Source organism: Mercenaria mercenaria, chromosome 19 (assembly GCF_021730395.1).
Source record: "Mercenaria mercenaria strain notata chromosome 19, MADL_Memer_1, whole genome shotgun sequence".
Lineage (NCBI taxonomy): Eukaryota > Metazoa > Mollusca > Bivalvia > Venerida > Veneridae > Mercenaria > Mercenaria mercenaria.
Genome location: NC_069379.1, coordinates 32,140,897 through 32,164,764, shown reverse-complemented (window position 1 = coordinate 32,164,764; position 23,868 = coordinate 32,140,897). Strand labels below are relative to the sequence as shown.

Below are 23,868 nucleotides of genomic sequence, written 5' to 3'. Positions count from 1 at the left end.
TCCTTTAAAACTTGCAACACTTGTTCACCATCATAAGCTGACCCTGTACAGCAAGAAACATAACTCCATCCTGCTTTTTGCAAGATTTATGGCCCCTTTTGGACTTAGAAAATATCAGATTTCTTGGTTAAGTTTTATGTTTAGGTCAACTTTTTCTCTTAAACTATCAAAGCTATTGCTTTAAAACTTGCAACTCTTGTTCACCATCATAAGCTGACCCTGTACATCAAGAAACATAACTCTATCCTGCTTTTTGCAATAATTATTGCCCCTTTTGGACTTAGAAAAATCATTTTCTTGGTTGAATATTATGTTTAAGTCAACTTTTCTCATAAACTATCAAAGCTATTGCTTTAAAACTTGCAACAGTTTTTCACCATCATAAGTGGACACTGTACATCAAGAAACATAACTCTATCCTGCTTTTTGCAAGAGTGATGGCCCTTTTTAGACTTAGAAAATCATGGGTAGGACAATATTTCTATTATACAAAAAAAATCAGATGAGCGTCAGCACCCGCAAGGCGGTGCTCTTGTTTTAACTTAATTCAATTTATGGCATTGCAATAGATCTACACTGACAACAGTAAATAAAAAAATAACTGATGAATTACAAAACCCATTATATTCTAAGCTTACAAGTATAAAATTAATTTAAAATATTTAAAAAGTAATGAGCAATACAATTAATTGTAAAATGCTGAGAATTTCGCATTAAGATCTTTGAGAATTACAAATTATAATTTGTGTATGAATAAAGATATAAACGCGCCTTATTATAACTGGAACTACATGTGTAAATTTGATGATATAGCACTGATAAAAACATGTGGTTTACATGCATTTATTTTTATATAGGCTATACTAAGCATGCTCAATAATTAAATCCAACATGTACGTAATTATGCTGCGATGGTCTAATATAATCTGAAAAGTAGTTTGGAAGCACCAAGATAAATGCAAACAGTGAAAATTGCAGGCTTGGTTTTATTGAGTCTGTTCATAAGCATAAATGGAAAATGTAACACTGCCCATGACCCCCTAGCATTCCGTTTGCAAATCTAAATGAGTTGAAATCAGTGATCCCGAAGGACTAGAAAATATGACATCACTGACATGAAGTTGGGGTGACTTTTTTTAAGACTCTTGACTTATGAATTTAGACATACTGTTCATGTTGTAGAGATAATTATGTATACTATATATTTTCATATCTATATTTTTTAAACATTGTCACATTGAAAAGAAAATATATTTTATGATATTAAAAGAAAATTTATTTACATAATTGCATTGTTTTATCCTATGGAATATAGCTGGAGAAGTTATTAAAATCATCCTTCCTCCATTATTTCTGCCACAATTTCAAGGTTGATTCTAGGTGTTATTACGAAACCTGCTAATTAAATCTTATATTTAAGGTGTTGATAGAATAAAAGTTAACTTTGATAAATTAACCATTTACATTCAGTATCTTGTATCACATTTCACCAGTCCAGTTAAGTCCAGAGTCGGCAGGGAGTGTTTAGAAATAATTTTGCCAAAAATAAAAGAAATAGTAGAAAAAAAAACAACATGAAATTGCTGGATATGTTTTTACGACAAAAAGGTTTACGACAGATATTAATTGAGGTGTAATTATTGGAGGCCATCTACAGATCTGTTACATTAACATTTTTGTTAAGTTTATATTAATTACTCTTCTTTATTATCAGTTATTATAGATAAACATTTAAAATAAAAAATAAAATGATTCCATTGATATTAATGTAGGACTCTTTCATTATGTTTTAATGCAGTATTTTTTTATTTATTACTTATGTGACAGTTTTTTCATAATTAACATTCTTGAGATGCCAAAGGAGTACCTCATGTATATTAATTAAACCAAGTTGTTTAACAGCCAATTAGGGATGAGCTGTCAACTTGGTGCTTTATTGCAGCGTCCAATTTCCTGTTTATTTGGAGACATATTGCCCCTATTTGAGATTATGCAAATTAGGTTATTGTGAAATACTGTGATTGGTTCCTTATTTGATATACATGAAGCTGAAAAAACATACAAAATTGAACTTGTCAAAAAATTGTTACATTCTTTGATATTGTGCTTCAACACTACAGTACTGCTACCTTCAGAGTTATATTCATTTACTGGACAGGTATATTTTCTTTAAAATTCTTATTGTTGTAGAATGTATTTATTATTTAGATAGTTACTATGTTTGATCAGTCATTCTGTGTATGTAGCATAGGTTTTCTTAGTCAGTGATTATATAAGTAATTATATAATTATAAAAGATAATACCATTGATATATGTTTGGTATAGGAAAGATGAAGAATTCTTTGTTGTTAGAGGAATTTATTACGTCTTTAAAGTGTTGTAATATCTTTTTCTGAGTTTTTGAAATGGTCAAAAAAGATTTTGATAGAATATTTTTTTATTCTCTTACTACTAAAATTCAGTTTTTACTTTATTTTTAATTTGATAGTTATATTATATTAGATTTCAGAATAGTGAAGAAAAAGGGAAAATTAATATGCCAAATATAAGTTCTTAAAATAAATTTAAACCATGCAGCAAAGTTAAGATATTTTATACAAAATCACCAGAGTTATAAAAATTGAAAAAAAGAAATAGATAAATATTAAGTCATTATAATAGACTTTCTTACAGATAAATACAAACTATGAACTGAAAGTTTGTTACTTAATGACTTTAATATTGTTTGTCCATTTTGCTTGAAACAAATTACATGTTCCTGATGCTATATTGTATTCTACTCTGGACATAATTATTTAAAACATTTTATTGTACACAGATGCTTCTTTATTAAGTACTTATAATTAAGAAAGTAAAGATATCATAGCTCCTTGTTTGAACCCCATCTTGAGAATATTATCAAGTCTATACTTTCATTCGAAGATAACATATTGTAAAAATATACACAGTCATTTACAAAATTAATGGAAAATGCATTTTTCTCATCGTTTTGGGACTGCCACCAACATACCTTTATTTGTTTGAATTGGAAAAAAAAAGGAAAAATATTACAATAACATCATCCTGATCCATGATAATTAACATTAAAAAAAAAAAAACATTTTAAAATGTGTGACAGCGTTTAAACGGATTTGATCACTGTAATCTAATGTAATGAGTAACAGTTTACAAAAAAAGCAAAACTATTGTTGAAAACCCCCAAAAAAGCTTTTAGGGCACTTTTTTAGGGTGGTTGCTAATCACAGATGAATGAATAATTTAAGTAACATATTGCAAAAAATTAAGATAATTGGTAAAACGTTTTTGCTATAATATCCGTGTTACTATCAAAGCTTTGGACTTGAAACTTGAAAAACTATCAAAGTCTACAACAAGAGAAACAATCTCCATAACTCTTGATTTAAATTTTGACAGCTAGATTTAGGCCCCTTTTTAACATAGAATTTTTGGTTCATAAAGTTAAATATCTTCATCAATATCAAAGCCATTGACTGGAAACATAAAATACATAACTATCAAAGTCTATATCAGGAGAAACAATCCCCCTAACTTTGATTTGAATTTTGACAGAATAATGCCCCTTTTTAGCTTCATTAATTGGAGAATGGGGATGGGGGCTGCTGTTCTACTTCGCCTTGGCGTCCGCATTGGCCTGGCCATTTGAGATCTTTATTAAAGATTTTTTGGCAACCTTTGTTTTTCTGTCATTTCTTTGTTACTACTGCTTATATCTTACTGTAGCTTCAAATAAACATTGTACAGTATACAAACAATGTATGTGTAGGGGCTTTATAGTCCATTATACCAAAGGTTAAGGTCACAAAATTGTTATACTTAGGTTATTTTTAAGGTTAAAGTTTTTCAGGTTATTTTTAAGGTTAAAGTTTTCTTTGTTTTTCTATCATATCTTTGTTAATATTGCTTATATCTTACTGTAACTTCACATAAACATTGTCCAGTATACAAATAATGTATGTGTAGGGGCTGAGCCCATTATACCCAGGGTCAAGGTCACCAAGGTGTTACACTTAGGTTATTTTTAAGGTTAAAGTTTTTCTTTTCAAGGTTCTTGTTTTTCTGTCATATCTTTGTTACTATTGCTTACTTTAAGTTCACATAAACTTTGTCCAGCATACAGGCAAAGTATGTGCAGGGGTTGGGCCAATTATACCCAAGGTCAAGGTCACAAACTTTGTTATGCTTGGAATTATTTTCATCTAATTTTTTTTCAAAAGCTTTATTTTTAGACATATTTTCATTTAAAGATAATGACTTTAAATTGAATTTAAAAATGTTTCTTTATAACTCTAATCTTAAGTTTTGGACGTAATTTTGGTACTGGCTAAGATAATGACTTGAAACTCAAAATATATCTTAACCATCATCATCTGCAAGTGTTGTAACAATTCCAATAACTCTTAATTTGTGTTCTAGATAGAATTATGCCCCTTTGTGTATCTTATCCTTTTATAGTAGAGGTCTCAAGACATTATAGTCATTTTACTGTCAAATCCCCGAATAGCTAAAGTGGAGCGCACTGTCTTACAGACAGCTCTGGTTACTTAAAAACTTTGGTAAAAGTTTTTGATAATGTCAAATATCTCAGATCTGTTACTATTAAAACTATTAACTTGAAACTTAAAATACTTATTTACCATCAAAGTCTACACCGATGAAACAATCTTCATAACTCTCAACTGAATTTTGAGTTATGCTCCATTTTAACTTGGATTATTTTTTTTTGGTTAAAATTTTTGTCACTGCAAAGTATATTCATATTTGTAATGCACTGAAAGAAAATTATCATCTGATAAATCAGATATTTTTTAAATTTTAAAGTCTACACCAGGAGAAACATTCCTCATTAATCTGATTTGAATTTTGACAGAGCTATGTCTCTTTTTGTTTTGGATCTTTTTACTGGATAAAGTTTAATTCCTCCCTTGGCGCTCAGCATTAAGAGGATAGTGCTAGGGCTGGTCAGCCCGGTGTCAGTATAATGTGACTGGGTGGGATATCATGCCACGTGTCTGCAGTGTGATATTCCAGATATTTTTAAGAGGAATATATTTTGGATACATTCATTGGTGTACCTGGCATTGTTCAGTTGTAGCGGAGGGTTGTTCAAGATCAAATAGTCAAGGTTGGGTACAGCTTAGGGTAGCTTTGGTCCTTTTGCTGATTCTTCTTAGTGTAGCATAAGTATACCAAATAAGTTAGTAAACGAGCATTTATGTTAAAACCTTTTGTCAGTTTTGTGTTTGCCAGTTTGTAACACTGGCATCTTTTTTATGGTAGCAAAAATAGTTGGAAAATTGAAATGTATTAAGTTCCAAAACATTTTCTATTTTCAGTATGTCGAGCTGTCTTATTCTGTTTGATAGTGATGGATGTACAGGGATTGAAAAAACTTCAAAAATTGATATAGATGCAAGAAAGGGCGGACATTATGAGTATATGTACAGAGGGAAGTTACATCTGGTAGAGGTGCTTGAAATAAGTGGTATGTTGCATTTTTCTCAGTTTTGTTTCTTAACTTATCTGAGTCAAAAGTAAGGTGACATTGTACTTTACATTTCCTACAAGGTGACAGTTTCACGTGAAGTTCTTTCATATTTGATTTTCCTATCCTGGATGTCCAACTGAGATAATTTTAGCATAAGTGTGAATTAAGTGAACATAATAATTTTTCCTCTATGCATAAAAGTCTCCAAAAATCTACAAGACCTTCTGTAATAAATTTATCGATCAAAAATTTGCAATGACAAGTTCATAGCTGCAATATTGAATATTTATTAGAAATCCAGGTTGTGAAATTATCATTGCCTCCCTTTGCTAATCTTGGTTGCACAACATGGCTTTAATTATTTGGTTTAAATCTGATGAACCTTGTGTCTACAAAGATGTGATGCATGATCACGTGTTTAGAAAAGCACTAATTTCATTACTGCATATATGGAGAAATGGCACGAGAGGCATAAAGGGATATTATCAAAAACCGTTGGTTAAATTAAACTTTGAACATTCCAATCAGTGACATATACTGGAAAAAATAACTATCGAAAATTGGGTTTGACAAGTACTTAATATATTTCCAGTTCATAACAAAAATTGTAATAGCCACATTATCAACAAAGACATAAGCCTTCAAGTTCTTTTATATTAAAGGGAGGTAATTACAAAATTTGACAAAAAGTAATAAAATATACATTTCCAGGAGGGATATAAGTCTATTTACTGTGATTACATTTTTGTTCCTGTAGTAAATCAGTAACAGAATCTATGAAAACTGAAAAATGTCAAAAATGCTTCAAAACTGTGATAGACCAAGTCTTGAATGGGATTGAAAATAGTTGAGCGCGCTGTCTCCTGTGACAGCTCTTGTTTAGTATGTTACCGGAAACAACAATTTTTTTTATAGGTCTAAAATTATTGGGAGTTTTTAAACCTAGTTCCATCAGTCTTTAGTTTCATAGTACTGTACAGTAACCTTCTCAATATAGCAAATATAAAATTTTCTTCCTCAGATGATGTTAATCACCTTGACACATTTGAGAGGGCCTGGACAAAGACATCAAGGGCATCTGTGCTGTCAATGCGCAAAGAACTTGCAAATGGGAAAAAAGGTGGTTTCTTGTCCTGTCTGCCTGTGTCCAAAGTAAGTAAATATTGTAATCATTGGTAGATAAGCATTTGTTGAGTAAGTTTTTTTCAATAGCTCTGAAATCATACTTCTTTTTATGTGCATGTGGCATCTGTCCATCAAAATTCATGACCGGAGTATAATTTCAAAAGTAAGGTATTGATCGACTTTAAACATTGCATATAGGTTAATGGCAATGAGACAGTTCTTGGAACTGGCCAGATTCCATTATGGGTTCAAAAGTTATGGCCCCTGAAAGGGCCAGAATTAGCTAGTTTGACCTTGTCTGCTTCATTTATGATTTTGTTAATGTGTATGCCTGTATGTTTGGTTTCTAATGTGTTATTTCCCATATTGGGACAAGCACATCATCAGGGAGCATCATCCAGTTCTACAAATTCCTATTTGTTACAAATTTTCTAATTTAATTTTTGAAAAAGTACAAGTTTAACTCAAGTTGTAGCATGGACTATGTCTGCATGGTCATTTATAACAGTCACTTTCTGTCATTTATTGGCTCTATTGATCTTACTGGTGTTGTGTAAGTACTAACAAATTTCTATTTATCAGTAGTCTACATGTTTTAAGTTCCGCAGTAAGTGACATCCCTCTATATTACTGTTTTTCTTTCAGTCAATGCTGCCTGTGATAGAATTACACAGAGAGGATGCTCAGATCAAGAAGGTATGTCCTATGCAAACAAACAAATCAGTTTGACATTGTCCATTGCCCGTGGTTATGTCTTGCCACTAATTTGACTCTTATATTTCTGTAAGTCGTGTTTAACCCAGTCATGGTTAGAGTATTATGCTCACTGCAATCTTGGACTAATCCTCCAAAAATCAGTTCCATTTAATGTATTGGACATGAATTCAGTCACAGTTGATGTGTAAATCAGACAGGAAATATTGAAATGAGTGAAAAAATGATCTTGCTGTTACATTCGTGTATAATGACTAAGTAAGAAAAACTGGTGTCATGAAATGCTTACCTGCCTAAAATTTACTCAAATATTAACCCTTAAATGTAGTTATCATGTGGACACTACTCTTCTGACTGGAGCAAAGGAAAATATGAAAAGTTGTATCTCAGTTAACCCATAACATGCCTGGTAAATGACATCAGTCAATAAATGCTGAAAGCAAGTGATTATAAAACACCATAATACATGTATTTATGTTTTATCCTTTCAGTGCACTAAGGGCACCCGTTTAAAGGCCCCTTCTGTGATTGTGAAAAACATTGGTAAAAAAGTAAGTATACTTAGTTAAAGTTCCATTTAGCTTAAGCTTTTTTTTTTAAATATCTGATAAAATGGGATATATAAATATTTGATAAAATACATAAATGATTCTAAACTCATTATTTTTCATGCAGAGCAATAGTGAAAGGTAATGAGAAACAAATAACTCAGTAACACGTTCTGCTATTTATTAATCAATATTTAAAACTTTGTCAAAATATGAGAACACAAAGGAAATAAAACTGAAGCAGGTATTAATGTTTGTTAATAGCACAATATGTGGCAGCCTCAAAAGGAAGGCATTATGATTCAAGAAATGACGCTAAAAAATTAAAGTGTAATACTAGCAAGGTATGGCTAGTGATAGAGCTGCAACATTTCACTTGCCTTAAATGGCTGTGCCAATTGTTTTTTAAGCACATTTTCCTGTCATGTACTTTGTTTAGTCAATATTCCAAAAATCAAAACTGTTTTTAAAACAGACAGTATGATTTAATGACTTTTTCAGGTATCTAAGTGTGTGAAAGCACTCTCGTCAAAGGTATCTGGAAGGAAGTATGTCTGCACAAACACAGGAAAGGACAGTCAGAGACCCAGTGTTGTCTTGACATCAAAAAAGGTTTGTTTCATTAATTGTTACTTGTTAATTTTTAGCTTGTGAACATGATAGAAGTTACATTTTACATTTGATTTAAACCACACTTACATGTAAAATAGGGTCAAATCAAAGGAAATTTGGTTAACACACATTTATGACTGTATTTCATGAAACTTGTCAGAATATTTAACTTGATGATTCTTAGAAAAAGTTGGAAACATGGTCATTTGTGATCGAAAACTAGATCCCTGCTCAAATCAGACTTTGACAGAATGTACCTAACATGTGAATGAAAATTTACACATATGTAGACACTACTGTATCTCTTTAACTACAGTTTCTGTCCATTGAATATTTTATAATTCCTACATAAAGCAACCCATTGATTGGTGAAACCTAATAAAAATAAATGTTACCATAGTGAAATGTTTTCCATTGATTTGTTGAAAAATAGGAACCAACAAACCATGGCATTCTAATATTTTACATATTTTGAAATCCAGTACTTTTCAAAATGTTGTCCTATCATTCACACACAAACTTTTGAAGGGTATATAAATTCACTGAATATGCTTATAATAAGCATAGTAGGCTTTTGAATTAAATTTCATCCAAGAATCAGCTGAGAGAATAGGCTGGTTGTTAAGCAACAATATGTCTGTGAGGCTTCGGCCACTTCATATATATAAAAATTATGTGATACTGAGTTTTATTCTGTATCTATTCAATCGTGAACTTTCATTTGAAATACGTAACTGTACAATACATTTAGTTATTGGACAAAAAACATGTATCTTTTTCTGTGTTCGGATGGTACAAAAAGTTTGATGTTAAACATGATAAAGCCTGAAATGCCTGAAAGTGTTCTGAATGTATATCGAGTGAAGTGGGAGCTCTATGTACAATGTTTGAAAATGCATCTTAAAATCAGGAAGGTACATGTAGAAAAACAATATTCAGTGACTGACTTAAATTTAAAGTAAAATAAAAAAGACATAGAAAAAAAGGTTATTTAACATTGAATTGTACAATAGGAGATATATTTTGACTCGTACCCAGCTGAGAAAACCATATTGAACTCGTCCAGCGGCTCACTCGATATGGTTTTCTAAGCAGGGAACTTGTCCAAATATATATTCATATTGTTCAGAACAATGTTAAATAATCTAATAATATAAGGGTTTTAGATTTTTTGTAAGATAACTTAAATTGTTGTAGGCTGTAAACATTACGACTGAAAAACGGAAGGCTAGTAGCAGTATGACAAGTCCAGTGAATCCAGTGAAGAGAATGAAGAAAACCGCATTAAAGAATACAAAAACAGTAAGCTTCTAAATGTTTAATTTGTCCCCTACCTACATAGGAATAATTATGTTTGTCAGACTTTGTTGCAACATTATATTGTTACCATATAAAAGGTATTTTAACATGTTTTTAGCTCAACTATTCGAAGGATAAGTAGAGCTATCCTACTCACCACGGCGTCGGCATCACCCTGGCTAAGTTTTTCGTACCAGTCCACTTCGACAAAGTCTTTTGAGAGAAAGCTTTGAAACTTTCAACACTTGTTTACAATCACCATGTCCAGTTGTAGGCAAGAGTACATAACTCTGTCAAGCATTTTGACTGAATTATGGCCCCTTTTGACTTAGAAATCTTGGTTAACTTTTTCGTACCATTTCATATTTTGACAAAGTCTTTTGAGATAAAGCTTTGAAACTTTCAACACTTGTTTACCATCACCATGTCCAGTTATAGGCAAGAGTACCTAACTCCATCTAGGATTTTGGCTGAATTATGGCCCCTTTTTGACTTACGAATCTTGGTTAAGTTTTTCGTACCAGTCCACATTTTGACAAAGTCTTTTGAGATAAAGCTTTGAAACTTTCAACACTTGTTAACCATTACCATGTTCAGTTATAAGCAAGAGTACGTAACTCTATCAAGGATTTTGGCTGAATTATGGCCCCTTTTGACCTAGAAATCTTGGTTAAGTTTTTCGTACCAGTTCATATTTTGTGTAAAGTGTTTGACATATGGCTTTGAAACTTTTATAACTTCTTCATTATAATAGTCTCTATCAGTAGACAAGAGTACATAACTCTGTCATCTATATTGGCTGAATTATGGCCCTTTTTGGATCTGGAAATTGGTTCTGTTTTCATACATGTCCACGTTTTGTCAAAATTATTTGACATATGGCTTTTAAACTTTAAACAATAGTTTATCATAATGATTTCCATCTGTAGGCAAGAGTACATAATTCTGACAACTATTTTGGCAGAATTATGGCCCTTTTTGAACTTTGAAATTTGTTGTTGACTCTTTTTTCACTAAGCCGGCGACGACTTCCTCTTCGGCCATCTTTGATTGTTATTGTTACTGGCACTAGCTAAATACTGTACCTTTTAATCAGTGATCAGCTATACGCGAACAAGTAAAAAGCCGAGATTGGCGTAGAAACAGTGTATACACTATGTTTTTACATGCAAAACAACGAAGCGAAGACAGGACAACGTAACTTTTTACAAATAGATTCTAAAGTTGAGACCTCTACCCATATAGGTAGTGCTAGTGGGAAATGACTGCTACTGTACAAGTTTAGACATGACCTTTTTTTTGACAACTTCCGTTACTTACGGCACATTTTTGCAGGCAGAAAAGGTTGTTTTAGATGCTCCGAGTGTTTATCTAGACAGTTTTTTTTCCTCTCTGTAAAATATCGATTTTTGAAAATGGGAATCAATAATCGATCGACCAAAAATATCGTTGATACATCGATATCGTTTCTGTCGATGACAGCCCTACAAATTACCTCCCTTTCTTTTATGTAAATGAATATACCTTAGCAGCATCTAATGAGATTGGTTTTTAAATGTTAAGTCTTCCGGGGTAAGGAATAGTCATGCTAGTACAAAAATGCAGCATTGAGCCAAGGACCCTCAAACTTGGAGATTGGCTATGACTAGTATGTGACCCATAGGTCAGAAGGGACTGTTACAAGAAAATATTTATCCTGATGATATTTTAAGTGTATGCCTATGTGATCTATGTCAAAACTTTATCTTATCATTAAGAGCAATGGTACTCAGGTGAGCGATATTGGGCCTTCATGGCCCTCTTGTTGTTGTTACCATCTACAAAATCTATTATATCTGAACATACTTCATTGTTTCATCATTGAGTGGAAATTTGGTATCACGTTAGACTGGTACCTGCAAGTCAAATATTAGCATCCCCGCCAGTGGAAAAACATAAATTATTACATCATAACAAGATAACCTTGGAGTAAAAACAATGACTTTAATAATTTCTTTTATATTCGCCAAGAACAGTAAAGCTGAAAACTTGAAATACTTCAGCTTTGGAGCTAGTGACATCTTAGCAAAATCTCTTTGTAAGCTGTTGCAAGAAATATCTGTTTGTTTATTTTCTGGTCCTTGTGACTGACTTGCAGACCAGTATCAATGTTTGAAGCATGGTGCAAAAATGTCACTACTTTTTGTGTTGATAATCTTCGTTAGAGGAAAGAAACTGAGAAAAGTGATGGCTAGTGTTATTGAATACTTTCTTTTCTGTTCCTAGACTGCAGGCCGACTCAAACATGTACAGCCAAAGAGCAGACTGCCAGCAAGTGGTTACAAGAAGAAAGTTGTAAGTATTGAAAATAGTATGAAGTTATTTACATAGCTATCATATTCACGAAAAAACTATTTCATTTTTAGCTAACATGTCACGTATTGACAAGATGAGCTTTTGTGATCACCCTTCGTCCGTCCGTCTGCCGTCGGTTCACAATTTCTTGTGAACCCAAAAGAGACCACAGTTTGCAATCAGTTTTAATCAGTCTTGCACACAACTTGTATTGGCATAATAACTTGGTTCCTTTTGAAAACTGGCCAGATCCCATCATGAGTTTCAGAGTTATGGCCCCTTAAAGGGCCAAAACTTACTATTTTTGGCTTGTGAACACGATAGAGACCACATTTTTAGCAATCATGCACATAACTTGTATTGGTATTGGCATAACATCTTGGTTCCTTTCGAAAACTGGCTAGATCTCATCATGGGTTCCAGAGTTATGGCCCCTTAAAAGTCCAAAATAAGCTATTTTGGCTTTTGCAGCCATAAAAAGACTTCATTTATGGTTTTATTTGTTACAAACTTGCAAAATATATTCAACAACAATAAATCTTGATTTCCTTGATGAATCTGTCAGGTCCTGTAATTTTATGTCTGATTACCTCCCCTGATTTTGATAAGTACTTATAGGATTCATTTGAAATTTCATTATTATCATCAGTTTGACTGAGACTGTCATGGTAGATAACTATAGACTGATTTTGTATCATATTGCCTCCCTTTATTTATCCCCCCGCCAAAGGCGAAGGGGATATTAGAAATGCTCTCCGTCCGTGCGTGCGTGCGTCCGTCCGCAACAATCTTTGTCCGGAGCATAACTCCAAAAGTACTGGAGGGATTTTCTTCAAACTTCATACACTGATAGAACACATTGGGAGGAAGTGCAGTGTGCAAGAACAATAACTCTACCTTGCCTATTTTTTGAGTTATTCCCCTTTATCTTAGTTCTTAAAACATTTTGTCCGGAGCATAACTCCAAAAAATGCTCTCCGTCCGTGCGTGCGTCCGCAACGAACTTGTCCGGAGCATAAATCCAAAAGAACTGGAGGGATTTTCTTCAATCTTTATACACTGATAGAACACATTGGGAGGAAGTGCAGTGTGCAAGAACAATAACTCTACCTTGCCTATTTTTTGAGTTATTCCCCTTTATCTTAGTTCTTAAAACATTTTGTCCGGAGCATAACTCCAAAAATACTGGAGGGATTTTCTTCAAACTTCATACACTGATAGAACACATTGGGAGGAAGTGCAGTGTGCAAGAACAATAACTCTACCTTGCCTATTTTTTGAGTTATTCCCCTTTATCTTAGTTCTTAAAACATTTTGTCCGGAGCATAACTCCAAAAAATGCTCTCCGTCCGTGCGTGCGTCCGCAACGAACTTGTCCGGAGCATAAATCCAAAAGAACTGGAGGGATTTTCTTCAATCTTTATACACTGATAGAACACATTGGGAGGAAGTGCAGTGTGCAAGAACAATAACTCTACCTTGCCTATTTTTTGAGTTATTCCCCTTTATCTTAGTTCTTAAAACATTTTGTCCGGAGCATAACTCCAAAAATACTGGAGGGATTTTCTTCAAACTTCATACACTGATAGAACACATTGGGAGGAAGTGCAGTGTGCAAGAACAATAACTCTACCTTGCCTATTTTTTGAGTTATTCCCCTTTATCATATTTTCTTAAAAAAATTTGTCCGGAGCATATCTTTTTCATGCATGGAGGGATTTTGATATATGTTGGCATAAATGTTCACCACCACGAGGCGGAGTGTCATGCGCAAGAACCAGGTCCCTAGGTCTAAGGTCAAGGTCACACTTAGAGGTCAAAGGATACAAGAATGAAAACCTTGTCCGGAGCATTTCTTCTTCATGCATAGAGGGATTTTGATATAACTTGGCACAAATGCTCACCACCATGAGACAGAGTGTCTTGCGCAAGATCCAGGTCCCTAGGTCTAAGGTCAAGGTCACACTTAGAGGCCAAAGGTCAGATACAAGAATGACTTTGTCCGAAGCATTTCTTCTTCATGCATGGAGGGATTTTGATGTAACTTGGCACAATTATACACCATCATGAGACGAAATGTCATGCGCAGTTCCTTTCTTTAGAATTACCTCCCTTTGTTGTTACTTTAAATAGCTTTTATTGTAACTTTTTCATTACTAGTCGTAGGGAAAAATCGAGACCACTTTTCTGTAGTACAACATGCATGCTACATCCAATTTTGAGGTGTATTTTGACCAATCTCTACCTGGTAAAGATTTTTGTGTGGACTTAAATTTTTTTTTTTTCTTTAAGATTAACTTCCCTTAGTTGTTACTATAAATAACTTATATTGTAACATTTTTATAATTGACCATAGGCAAAAAAAAAAAACTTTAGCCTTCAATTATAATATGCCCGGCGGGGGGATTGGCCATGTCTAACATGGCTCTTGTTTCAAATTAAAATGGGTATATCTCCGTGATTAATGATGATACTGATCTGAAATCTTATATATGCCATCAAATGGACTTGTACCATCAGTGAAGATGCATAGTGACTGAATTTATGACACATTATATCCCTTTGTTTTTGTATTTAAGAAGATATTTATTTAAACTCAAGAGACCACATTTTTAGTCCAATCTTATTGAAAATTGGCCAGAATATTTGTTTCCATGAAGTCACTAGGTCAAACATGTTTACATTGTTATGGTGTTTTTCTCAGGTGAGAGACCTAGGGCCATCTTGGCCCTCTTGTTTGAATATGTTCTTGTTCTGTTTATAAGGACAAACATTTTAGTGAGCTTCATCAGTAGGACTATGCCTTAAAGACACTTAAAATATTTAATTTCTTCAATATTTTATTGTTAAAACAGAAATGTTCCAACAGTGGCCAAGGATTTAATTTCATTATATTTGAGCGGTTCCTTTCCTTGAGAAAATCAGTTCTGGCAAAAAAAAAAATTAAAATTAATTTTAAACACAAAATTAATGGTCCCTGACTGACCCTCTACATGGCCTATGTTATTACTAAACTGAAGCGATTGTCCAATGTCAAATAATATGTTGATGAGAATATTTCATAGAATCTTTGATAAATTAGATAATTGCTCAAATATGAATATGAAGGTCACAGTTATGGCTTTTGAAAAAGTAAAAAGAAAGTTCTACAAGATATCTCAAAGTTTTAATGAGCCGTTTGATATACTCATTGAAATAATTATCTCAGAATAATTACTGTAATGTGTTTGCAACAAAATGATGAGAAAAAAATGGAAGATAAAGTTTTCCTATTGTATAGTTTGTCATTAGATTGAAGATGATTCTGTTTTAATTGCAGGGTTTGAAGGGTCGGGTGTTGAACGTTTTGTACGAAGGTGGTATGGAGGAAGGGGAAGCTAATGCCACTCCTCAGAGACAGCCTTACTCTACTGAACATCTGACAACAGATCAGGAACAGAATTTGGAACTGCAAGTTACCCAGTATGGCTAAAACTTAGAAAGTGTAGGGACACAAACAAATCCAGTAATAGTTCATGAACGTGACATGGAAATATCCGACTTTGAAAAAAAGAAAAAGGAGATTGAAATTTTACGTATAGTAGAGCAATTGAACAGAAGATAAACAATAGTGATAGTGTAACCAATGTATCTGGCTTAGATGCAGATTGGTTTTAAAATATAGAGAGTGTTTCGGATGTTACTAGTGTGCAGTCCTTATCTGGCCATATTTCTAATGACGTTCAAGTACTAGCTTCTTCAGGTCACAATGTTTCACTCGTGTCAGAATCACCATAACAGCCTCTTCAGACACCCTCCATATCAAACAGCCCAGCTTTGATGTCAGTCCCACCCCCACTAGCAGGTTCCAGTTTTAACCAGTCCATGTTTTGGCAGCCACATCATCAAAGTGCATTACCACAGTTTGCGCAGACATAGAACAATTTTGAGTCTCAATCCACCCATATTGGAAGTGCAGTGAAGTCCTCGTCTGGCCAGAGTTCGTATGATGCTCAGGTGCTAGCTTCTTCAGGTCACAATGTTTCACTTCTGTCAGAATCACCAAAACAGCCTCTTCAGACATCCTCCATACCAAACAGCCCAGCTTTGATGTCAGACCAACCAGCAGGTTCCAGTTTTAACCAGTCCATGTTTTGGCAGCCACATCATCAAAGTGCAGTACCACAGTTTGCGCAGACACCGACGAATTTTGAGTCTCAATCCACCCATATTGGAAGTGCAGTGAAGTCCTCGTCTAGCCAGAGTTCATATGATGTTCAGGTGCCAGCTTCTTCAGGTCACAATGTTTCACTCCTGTCAGAATCACCAAAACAGCCTCTTCAGACATCCTCCATATCAAACAGCCCAGCTTTGATGTCAGTCCCACCCCCACTAGCAGGTTCCAGTTTTAACCAGTCCATGTTTTGGCAGCCACATCATCAAAGTGCAGTACCACAGTTTGCGCAGACATAGAACAATTTTGAGTCTCAATCCACCCATATTGGAAGTGCAGTGAAGTCCTCGTCTGGCCAGAGTTCGTATGATGTTCAGGTGCCAGCTTCTTCAGGTTACAATGTTTCACTCCTGTCAGAATCACCAAAACAGCCTCTTCAGTCATCCTCCATATCAAACAGCCCAGCTTTGATGTCAGTCCCACCCCCACCAGCAGGTTCCAGTTTTAACCAGTCCATGTTTTGGCAGCCACATCATCAAAGTGCAGACACCGAAGAATTTTGAGTCTCAATCCACCCATATTGGAAGTGCTGTGAAGTCCATGTCTGGCCAGAGTCCTTATGATGTTCCAGTATTAGCTTCTTCAGGTCCCGATGTTGCAACCGTGTGTGGATTGCCAAGACAGCCTCTTCAGACATCCACAATATTAAATAGGCCTTATGTAGAGGTTTCTTCTTCTGCAGACGTTGCTGCCGTACACCAAGTCTGACCCTTTACAAATGCATGGATAATGTAACAAACTGCGAGATTTGCTTGCAATGGGCTAAAATTTCGCGTATTTTATCAGATCGACGTAGAGGTCTGTTAGAGAACTTTTTTCCTAATTTATTAATAAGGAGGGACTTCAGACGCATGTTTGCGATTTAAAAAAGAGGGGCCTACCGTGCATAGAATTTCAACATTTCTTGTATACTGTTGATCAAATACTATTGTATTGTTACTAGCAAGTCAAAGTATTTCACTCGAGTTCATATCCACAAACACTTAAGGCCTAATTGCCTGAGACAGAAACAAATTTGGCTTTCTCAAGTACTTCTGCTGAAAATCTCTTGATTACATTCAAAGTTGAATGTTTGAGAAATGTCTCCAAGCTTATATTTATTCCCTTGCACCATTCATAAGATACCGTATACATTCGCTTATAAGACGCACTCGCTTATAAGACCTCGAAATCGGACATGCAATATAGGATTTTTTTTAATTTCCTTGTAGTACACGCTTACAAGATGCTCCCCAGTCTTGAACTGGAAATATGACTCCTAATAATGCGTCTTATAAGCGAAAATATTCGGTACCAGGTCAAATATTAGGAAATGTTGTTGTGTTTATATATTTTTCATTAGTGTAGAAACTCACTTACCTAGCGCCGTAAATGAGTGTCTTCTCAGTCCACAAAATTAAAAGGACATAAAACATGTAGTCTGTTTCCAATTTCTTGTCGATATCAAAGCAAGATTTTTAAATACTAGTAGAAGAAAGAAATGACCGATGACTGATAAAAAATATGGAATCTTCCTAATTCAACTTCATATATTGTATAGTAATCCAACTGAATTATACTCTTGTGTTTCTTCATAAATAATATTATTGTTTTTTTTTGTTTTTTTCTTTTCAAAATCAGAAAGAAGTTTACAAAAATACTGACGAAGAAATTCTGAATTAATTACGAAATTTTGCAAAACTAGGTTATTTAATATGCCTTTTGGTTTACTTTAAATTCAAGAAAAAATGCTGAAAGATTTTTTTTGTCGCCCAGTGCGACAGAACGATGCATAAAAAGCAACACAAAGAAACAATTTATTTCCCGTTGGCGTGCACGTCATTAATAAAGATGTCATTTTGGCATGTTGCCGCGCCCCACCAAGACAAAATAAAATACACCGCGTGGCTATGTATCACATTACAACATTTTATTTTGCCTTGGTGTGCGCCATGAAATCTTTATCAATGGAGCGAACGCCATTGCAAAACAACGAAAGCAAAACAACGAAACATTCCATCTCTTCTTTCCGTGCGCGATATTAAATGTTTCCCTTTGTCATGTTCTATGTCTCGTTATGTCGCACTGGCCTACGCGTGGCTATGTGGCACATTTAGTTGTACAGGTATGCGCGGCAACGTTAAGCGACAGAACATTTTATTTTGTCTTGGTGCGCGCGCCAACGTGAACTCTTTTTTTATAGTGCGCACGCCATCGTGAAACAATGAAACTTTTCACTTCCTCTTTGCGTGGGCACTAACGCGCGAACAGGAAACGTTTGTTTATGGCGCGGGTGCCAGCACGATATAACATGTTTCCTTCTGTCGCATTCTATGTTTCGTTACGTCGTGTTGTTAATTTCTTTAAAAACGACAAGCACAATTTTAAAAGTTTCGTTATGGCGCATTTGCGCGCGCGCCGGGGCGAAAGAACGAAATGTGCTACATTAACCGCGCACGTCAAAGCGACATAATGAAATGTCCTTAATCAGCTGCCATATATATATTTCAGGAAGAAGCGAGAAGAAGGCAGTTGCCTTCACAGCCGCTTTGAACCGCGAAGTTCAAGTGGGAGATGGTGACACCCTGACATTTAATAAAATTCTCAATAACGCCGGAAATGGTTACAACAGCGACACTGGCATTTTTACGGCACCTATAGCAGGGACCTATATATTTGCATTCCATATAGAACACTGGGAAACAAAGGAGCTAACAGCTGAACTCATGCTTGACAATACCATGCAAGTCAGTGCCGTGGTATACCCAGGTGGTAAAAGCACGCAGAGTGGAAATACTGCTGTTATAGGGCTTCAAATGGGGCAGACTGTTTGGGTCAAAGCATCTGAAGGTCAACTTTACGGAAGCGAAACATTTCATGGAACAACTTTCAGCGGCGCTTTATTATACTGACAGAAACAGTTTCCAACCAACCTCAATTTAAAACTTGTATTTCCTGCATGTGCTTTGTGTAGTCATTATTAACTTCGCTTTTTAAATGTAATCGAATTGTGACTACATATAGCGTGTAATGTGTTGCAATATTATATCTTCTATAATTATTGTCTATCTTTATATATTCATTCAATGTCTTAAAATATTTATTGTCAAAACAGAAATATTTTTTTCAATGTTTCATATATTTTTACGGAGTCATAGAGGGGACATAGGAAATATTTTATTTATCAAGAGCGCACGTGTTAGCTAAGAACATGCCAAGTTCGAAGTCAATACCTTGCATAGTTATTTAGCTATGCTCCGGACACGAAATATGATGGTCAGTTTTGACCTTTTAGCGCAGTTTTTTACCTTGACATTTGACCTACAGAGCCGTTACAAGTGCTCTGCACATCATCTCATCGCCATCTTCCTATATGCCAAGTCTAAAGTCAATATCTTTAATGTTTATAAACTTATGCTCCGGACATAAATCATGACGGACGGATAGACACACTGACGAAAAGACGGACGGACGCACGCAACATCACATAATACGTCCGTTTTTGTTTTTTTTCAAAACCGGCGTATTAATATTTTTTTATTTTGCAATTAATATTTTGTAGGATTGAATAAATAATTTGAAAACATTGAATACATATTTTGTCGCATTGCAGACATTTTTTTTTAGTTTTACAAAAAATATTTCAAAAGATAGAAAAAATATATGAAAACTTTTGAAAAAATATTTCAGTTTTACAATAAATATTTTATGACATTGAATAAGTATATAAAGATAGGCAATAATTATAGAAGATATAATATTGCAACACATTACACGCCATAACTACAAGACATCAATTTATTCCTTATAGGTTATAACACACTAAATAGCCACCACTATATATTCTATATAAAATGACAAGTTTTCACAATGCTGCAATACACACCTAGACCCATTTTAAATTTCTTTAGTTTACATTTTCTTGTAGATCAACATTAATACTGTAAAAATATCCAAAGAAAAGTAGGGGTCATGTTTGATGCAAGAAAAATATTTCTGGTCAAACGGACACACCGTAATTTTTACACTGAAATGACAATCACAATTTAGGGTAGGGGTGTATGAATAAATTTCACATGTTAAATCAGTCTGGAGTCTTTTTTCAACATGCAAATGCTACCAGTATGTCAAGTATAGGCATGCAATATGATTTCAACCAATATATAGCAATGATTTCAAGGAAAATCCTTCTTACAGCAAAAAAAACTGAGAACTATTTGAATCCGCCATTATGCGACTACCATTTTTTCATAGGTGCTCAGGCTATTTAGTGTCTGTATGCCTATAAGGAAATATGAATTTTTTTTTTTCAGCTTTTTTGCTCTCTATGTGAAGTTTCATCTATATTCAGCTTATAAAACAAGTTTCAGCCCAAACAAACCATAGTTTTCCTCAAAATCACTATTTTTGTACAGCCATCATTTTGTCCAAAGACTGCGGTTTAAGCCGTTAAATTTGGCTGAATCACATATAGTCATTAAACGCTGTTTTTTTAAAAAAACCCGTAAGATATTACATCAAATATACCACCAGCAAGTGCGGAATAGACAACCACACTGAAAAAACTTATAATTATGCAACTGTGATAAATATAGAACAAAATTAGTGTTTAGTGAATTTTTTTTGTTAAAAAAAAGCTTATTTTTCAGTAAAAAATGGGAAAATTGTCTTTTTTTCATCTCAAATGCAACAATACTGCATATTTTGCATTCTATAGCTAAAGTCATATCTCATGGCCATGGTATTCAAGTTCTCTCCAACTATTCATGTCAAAATGTAACTAAAAAGGTGTTGATACTGCACACCTGTCTCTGCTCAAATGAATGAAATGGTATCTAAGGATATTACTAAAGATCTTCAGATTTTACACCACACAGGTGATGGAGATTCTAAAGGTCATTCTGATGTAGACAAAGGTCAAGGAACTAAAACTGTGCACTTGAAAGATGTGAGGCACCTAGCAAATTCTCTAAAAAGGCAAATTAACCGGGCACCATTTAGTGACAAAATGTTCCATGGTAAACAGAAGTCTAATCTAAAAACAGATTTGCTCTATCTATTAAATCTAGGTGTGTTTCAGAGCTATCAAGTGCACATAAGAAGTACAAAAGCAATTGAAAGTAATAAACACAAAATGCCTAATATAATTTCAGAAATAGTACTATGTTTCAAGGATACTGTGGTACCTCATGTTCTAAATACAGCTTGGTTTGTTCTGGCAACTACAGAAAAGCAAAAAACTATATGCTAGACAATGTCAGGCTTAAAATGACTGATGATGATGAGACTTTACTCAGGAAATGTATTGAAATTCTCCTTGGTCCAGAAAGCATAGAAAAAAAAAAATTTTTAACATCTACACAGAAATTGAAGCATAAACAGATCCTAAAATGCATGTTTTCCCCCAAAAATTTTTACATTTCCCCAACTGCCAGGCCGCCAGGCCAGATCTAAACTAAATCGGGGCTTCTGACACTTTTTCCTTAAAGCTGGGGTAAAGTAAAAAACTGTCAATGGCTCTTCTGTTTTCGCATTTTTTTAAAGAACAGGTACTACGACATTGCGAAAAAACACTAGGTACATACGCGAGCAAGACGCAGTCGTTTTGCTCACGCCAGTAAGGTACAAATTACTACGATTACAAATTAAAAGGGGTCTCATGACCCCAAGCCGCTTTTCTAGCACCCCCACCCAAAAGATCATGCTTATGCAAGAGTGTGATTTTAGGATGAAATAAAGATGGTTTAAAAGTAAAATTATTGTGCTCCCTTTTGGGGCCACTGAGGGGCACTGCACACATAAACAAGTTATATTAACCGCACAAAGTAAATAAGCCTGATAATTTTGTATATAATAGGGCTATTTTTATCAAAAATATTATACAAAAATATAAACTACTTATACCAAGAAACAGTCCTTGAAAAAAAACCCCTAAACTTATGGCCTGAGCTTTGGGCCCCCACATTTCTGCTCAAATTTTCCGGGGTTCACAAAAAGAAAAAAGGGCATAAATCGACACGGTGGGGCCTTCGGTATTTTTAAAATATTTCTAGTGCCTGACACATAATCTGTGCACAAAATATTGTTTTTTTAAGTTTCTCCAGCAGTTTGGGTTTTTTCCAACTAGGATTTTTTTTTACTGTCGACAACCAAGCCATTTCCGACCCCTTTTTTTTTCCCCCCCCCGTATAAAAATTATCATTTATTTTTTGTTTAAATTCTTTCAAAATAAATTTGTCTGGGTTGAGTGCAATTTTTACAAATTTTATTTTATTTGCAGACACAGAAAATTTTTTGTAATTCTACCGGGGAAAATTCTTATGGGTTTATAAACACACTAAATAGCCACCACTTATTTTCCCTTAAAAATGACAAGTTTTCACAATGCGCAATACACACCAACCCTTTTTTTAAATTTTTTAGTTACATTTTCTTGTAATCAACTTAATACTGTAAAAATACCAAAGAAAGTAGGGTCTTTTGATGCAAGAAAAATTTTTCGGTCAAAGGGACCACCGTAATTTTTACACAAAATGCAATCCAATTTAGGTAGGGGTATGAATAAATTTCACATGTTAAATCAGTCGGGAGTTTTTTTTCAACATGCAAGCACCATAGTCAAGTAAGGCATGCAATAAAAATTTCAACCAATTATACAATGATTTAAAGAAAATCCTTTTTACACAAAAAAAACGAGAACTTTTTGAATCCGCCATTAGGGACAAACCATTTTTTTCATAGGTGCCGCAAATTTAGTGCTGTATCCCTATAAGGAAATATAATTTTTTTTTTTTTCAGCTTTTTTGCTCTCTATGTAAAAGTTTCCAATATTCAGCTTATAAAACAAGTTTCAGCCCAAAAAAAACCAGTATTTTTCTCAAAAACACTATTTTTTTTACAGCCCTCATTTTTTCCCCAAAACTGCGTTTAAGCCGTTAAATTGGCTGAACACATAAATCATTAAAAAGTTGGTTTTTTTTTTAAAAAAACCCCAAATATTTCTCAAAAATACCACCAGCAAGTGCGGAATAGACAACCACACGAAAAAAAACTTAAAATTTTGCAACTGGATAAAAATAGAACAAAAAATTTTTTTAGGAATTTTTTTTTTTTAAAAAAAAGCTTTTTTTTTCAGTAAAAAATGGGAAAATTTCTTTTTTTTTTCTCTCAAATGCAACAATACTGCATAATTTTTTCTTCTATAGCTAAATCATATTCATGCCATGGTATTTCAAGTTCTCTCCAACATTTATGTCAAAAGAAACAAAAAAGTGTTGAACTGCCACCTGGGGCTCTGCTCAAAGGAATGAAATGGTATCAAGAAATTTTCTAAAGACTTCAAATTTTACACCACACAGGGATGGAGATTCAAAAGGGCATTCTGAGTAGCAAGGGCAAGGAACTAAAACTGGCACTTTAAAGATGGAGCACCTAGCAAAATTTTTCTAAAAAGGCAAATTAAACCCCGGGGCCCATTTAGTGACAAAAAAACCATGGTAAACAGAAGTCAATCTAAAAACAGATTTGCTCTTCATAA

At 34.1% G+C, this 23,868-nt stretch overlaps 3 protein-coding genes across 3 annotated transcripts in view; all 3 read left to right on the top strand.

The window, feature by feature from the left end:
• Nucleotides 1-19,861, top strand: part of LOC123542253 (complement C1q-like protein 4) — a 323,111-nt gene extending 303,250 nt beyond the window's left edge. Inside the window, exon 2 of the mRNA XM_053531036.1 lies at nt 18,843-19,861. Coding sequence (XP_053387011.1) covers nt 18,843-19,243 — 401 coding nt within the window. The 3' untranslated portion in view covers nt 19,244-19,861. The remainder of the gene's footprint in view (nt 1-18,842) is intronic.
• The window catches only part of LOC123541799 (uncharacterized), a 326,932-nt gene that overhangs the window by 224,910 nt on the left and 78,154 nt on the right, over nt 1-23,868 (top strand). The window lies entirely within an intron of this gene.
• LOC123545273 (uncharacterized) lies at nt 4,680-16,554 on the top strand. The gene is made up of 8 exons (XM_053531033.1): nt 4,680-5,504; nt 6,529-6,659; nt 7,278-7,328; nt 7,838-7,897; nt 8,396-8,506; nt 9,704-9,808; nt 12,071-12,139; nt 15,459-16,554. The coding sequence occupies exons 1-8, from the start codon at nt 5,357-5,359 to the stop codon at nt 15,609-15,611; spliced, it is 828 nt and encodes a 275-aa protein (XP_053387008.1). The 5' UTR covers nt 4,680-5,356; the 3' UTR covers nt 15,612-16,554.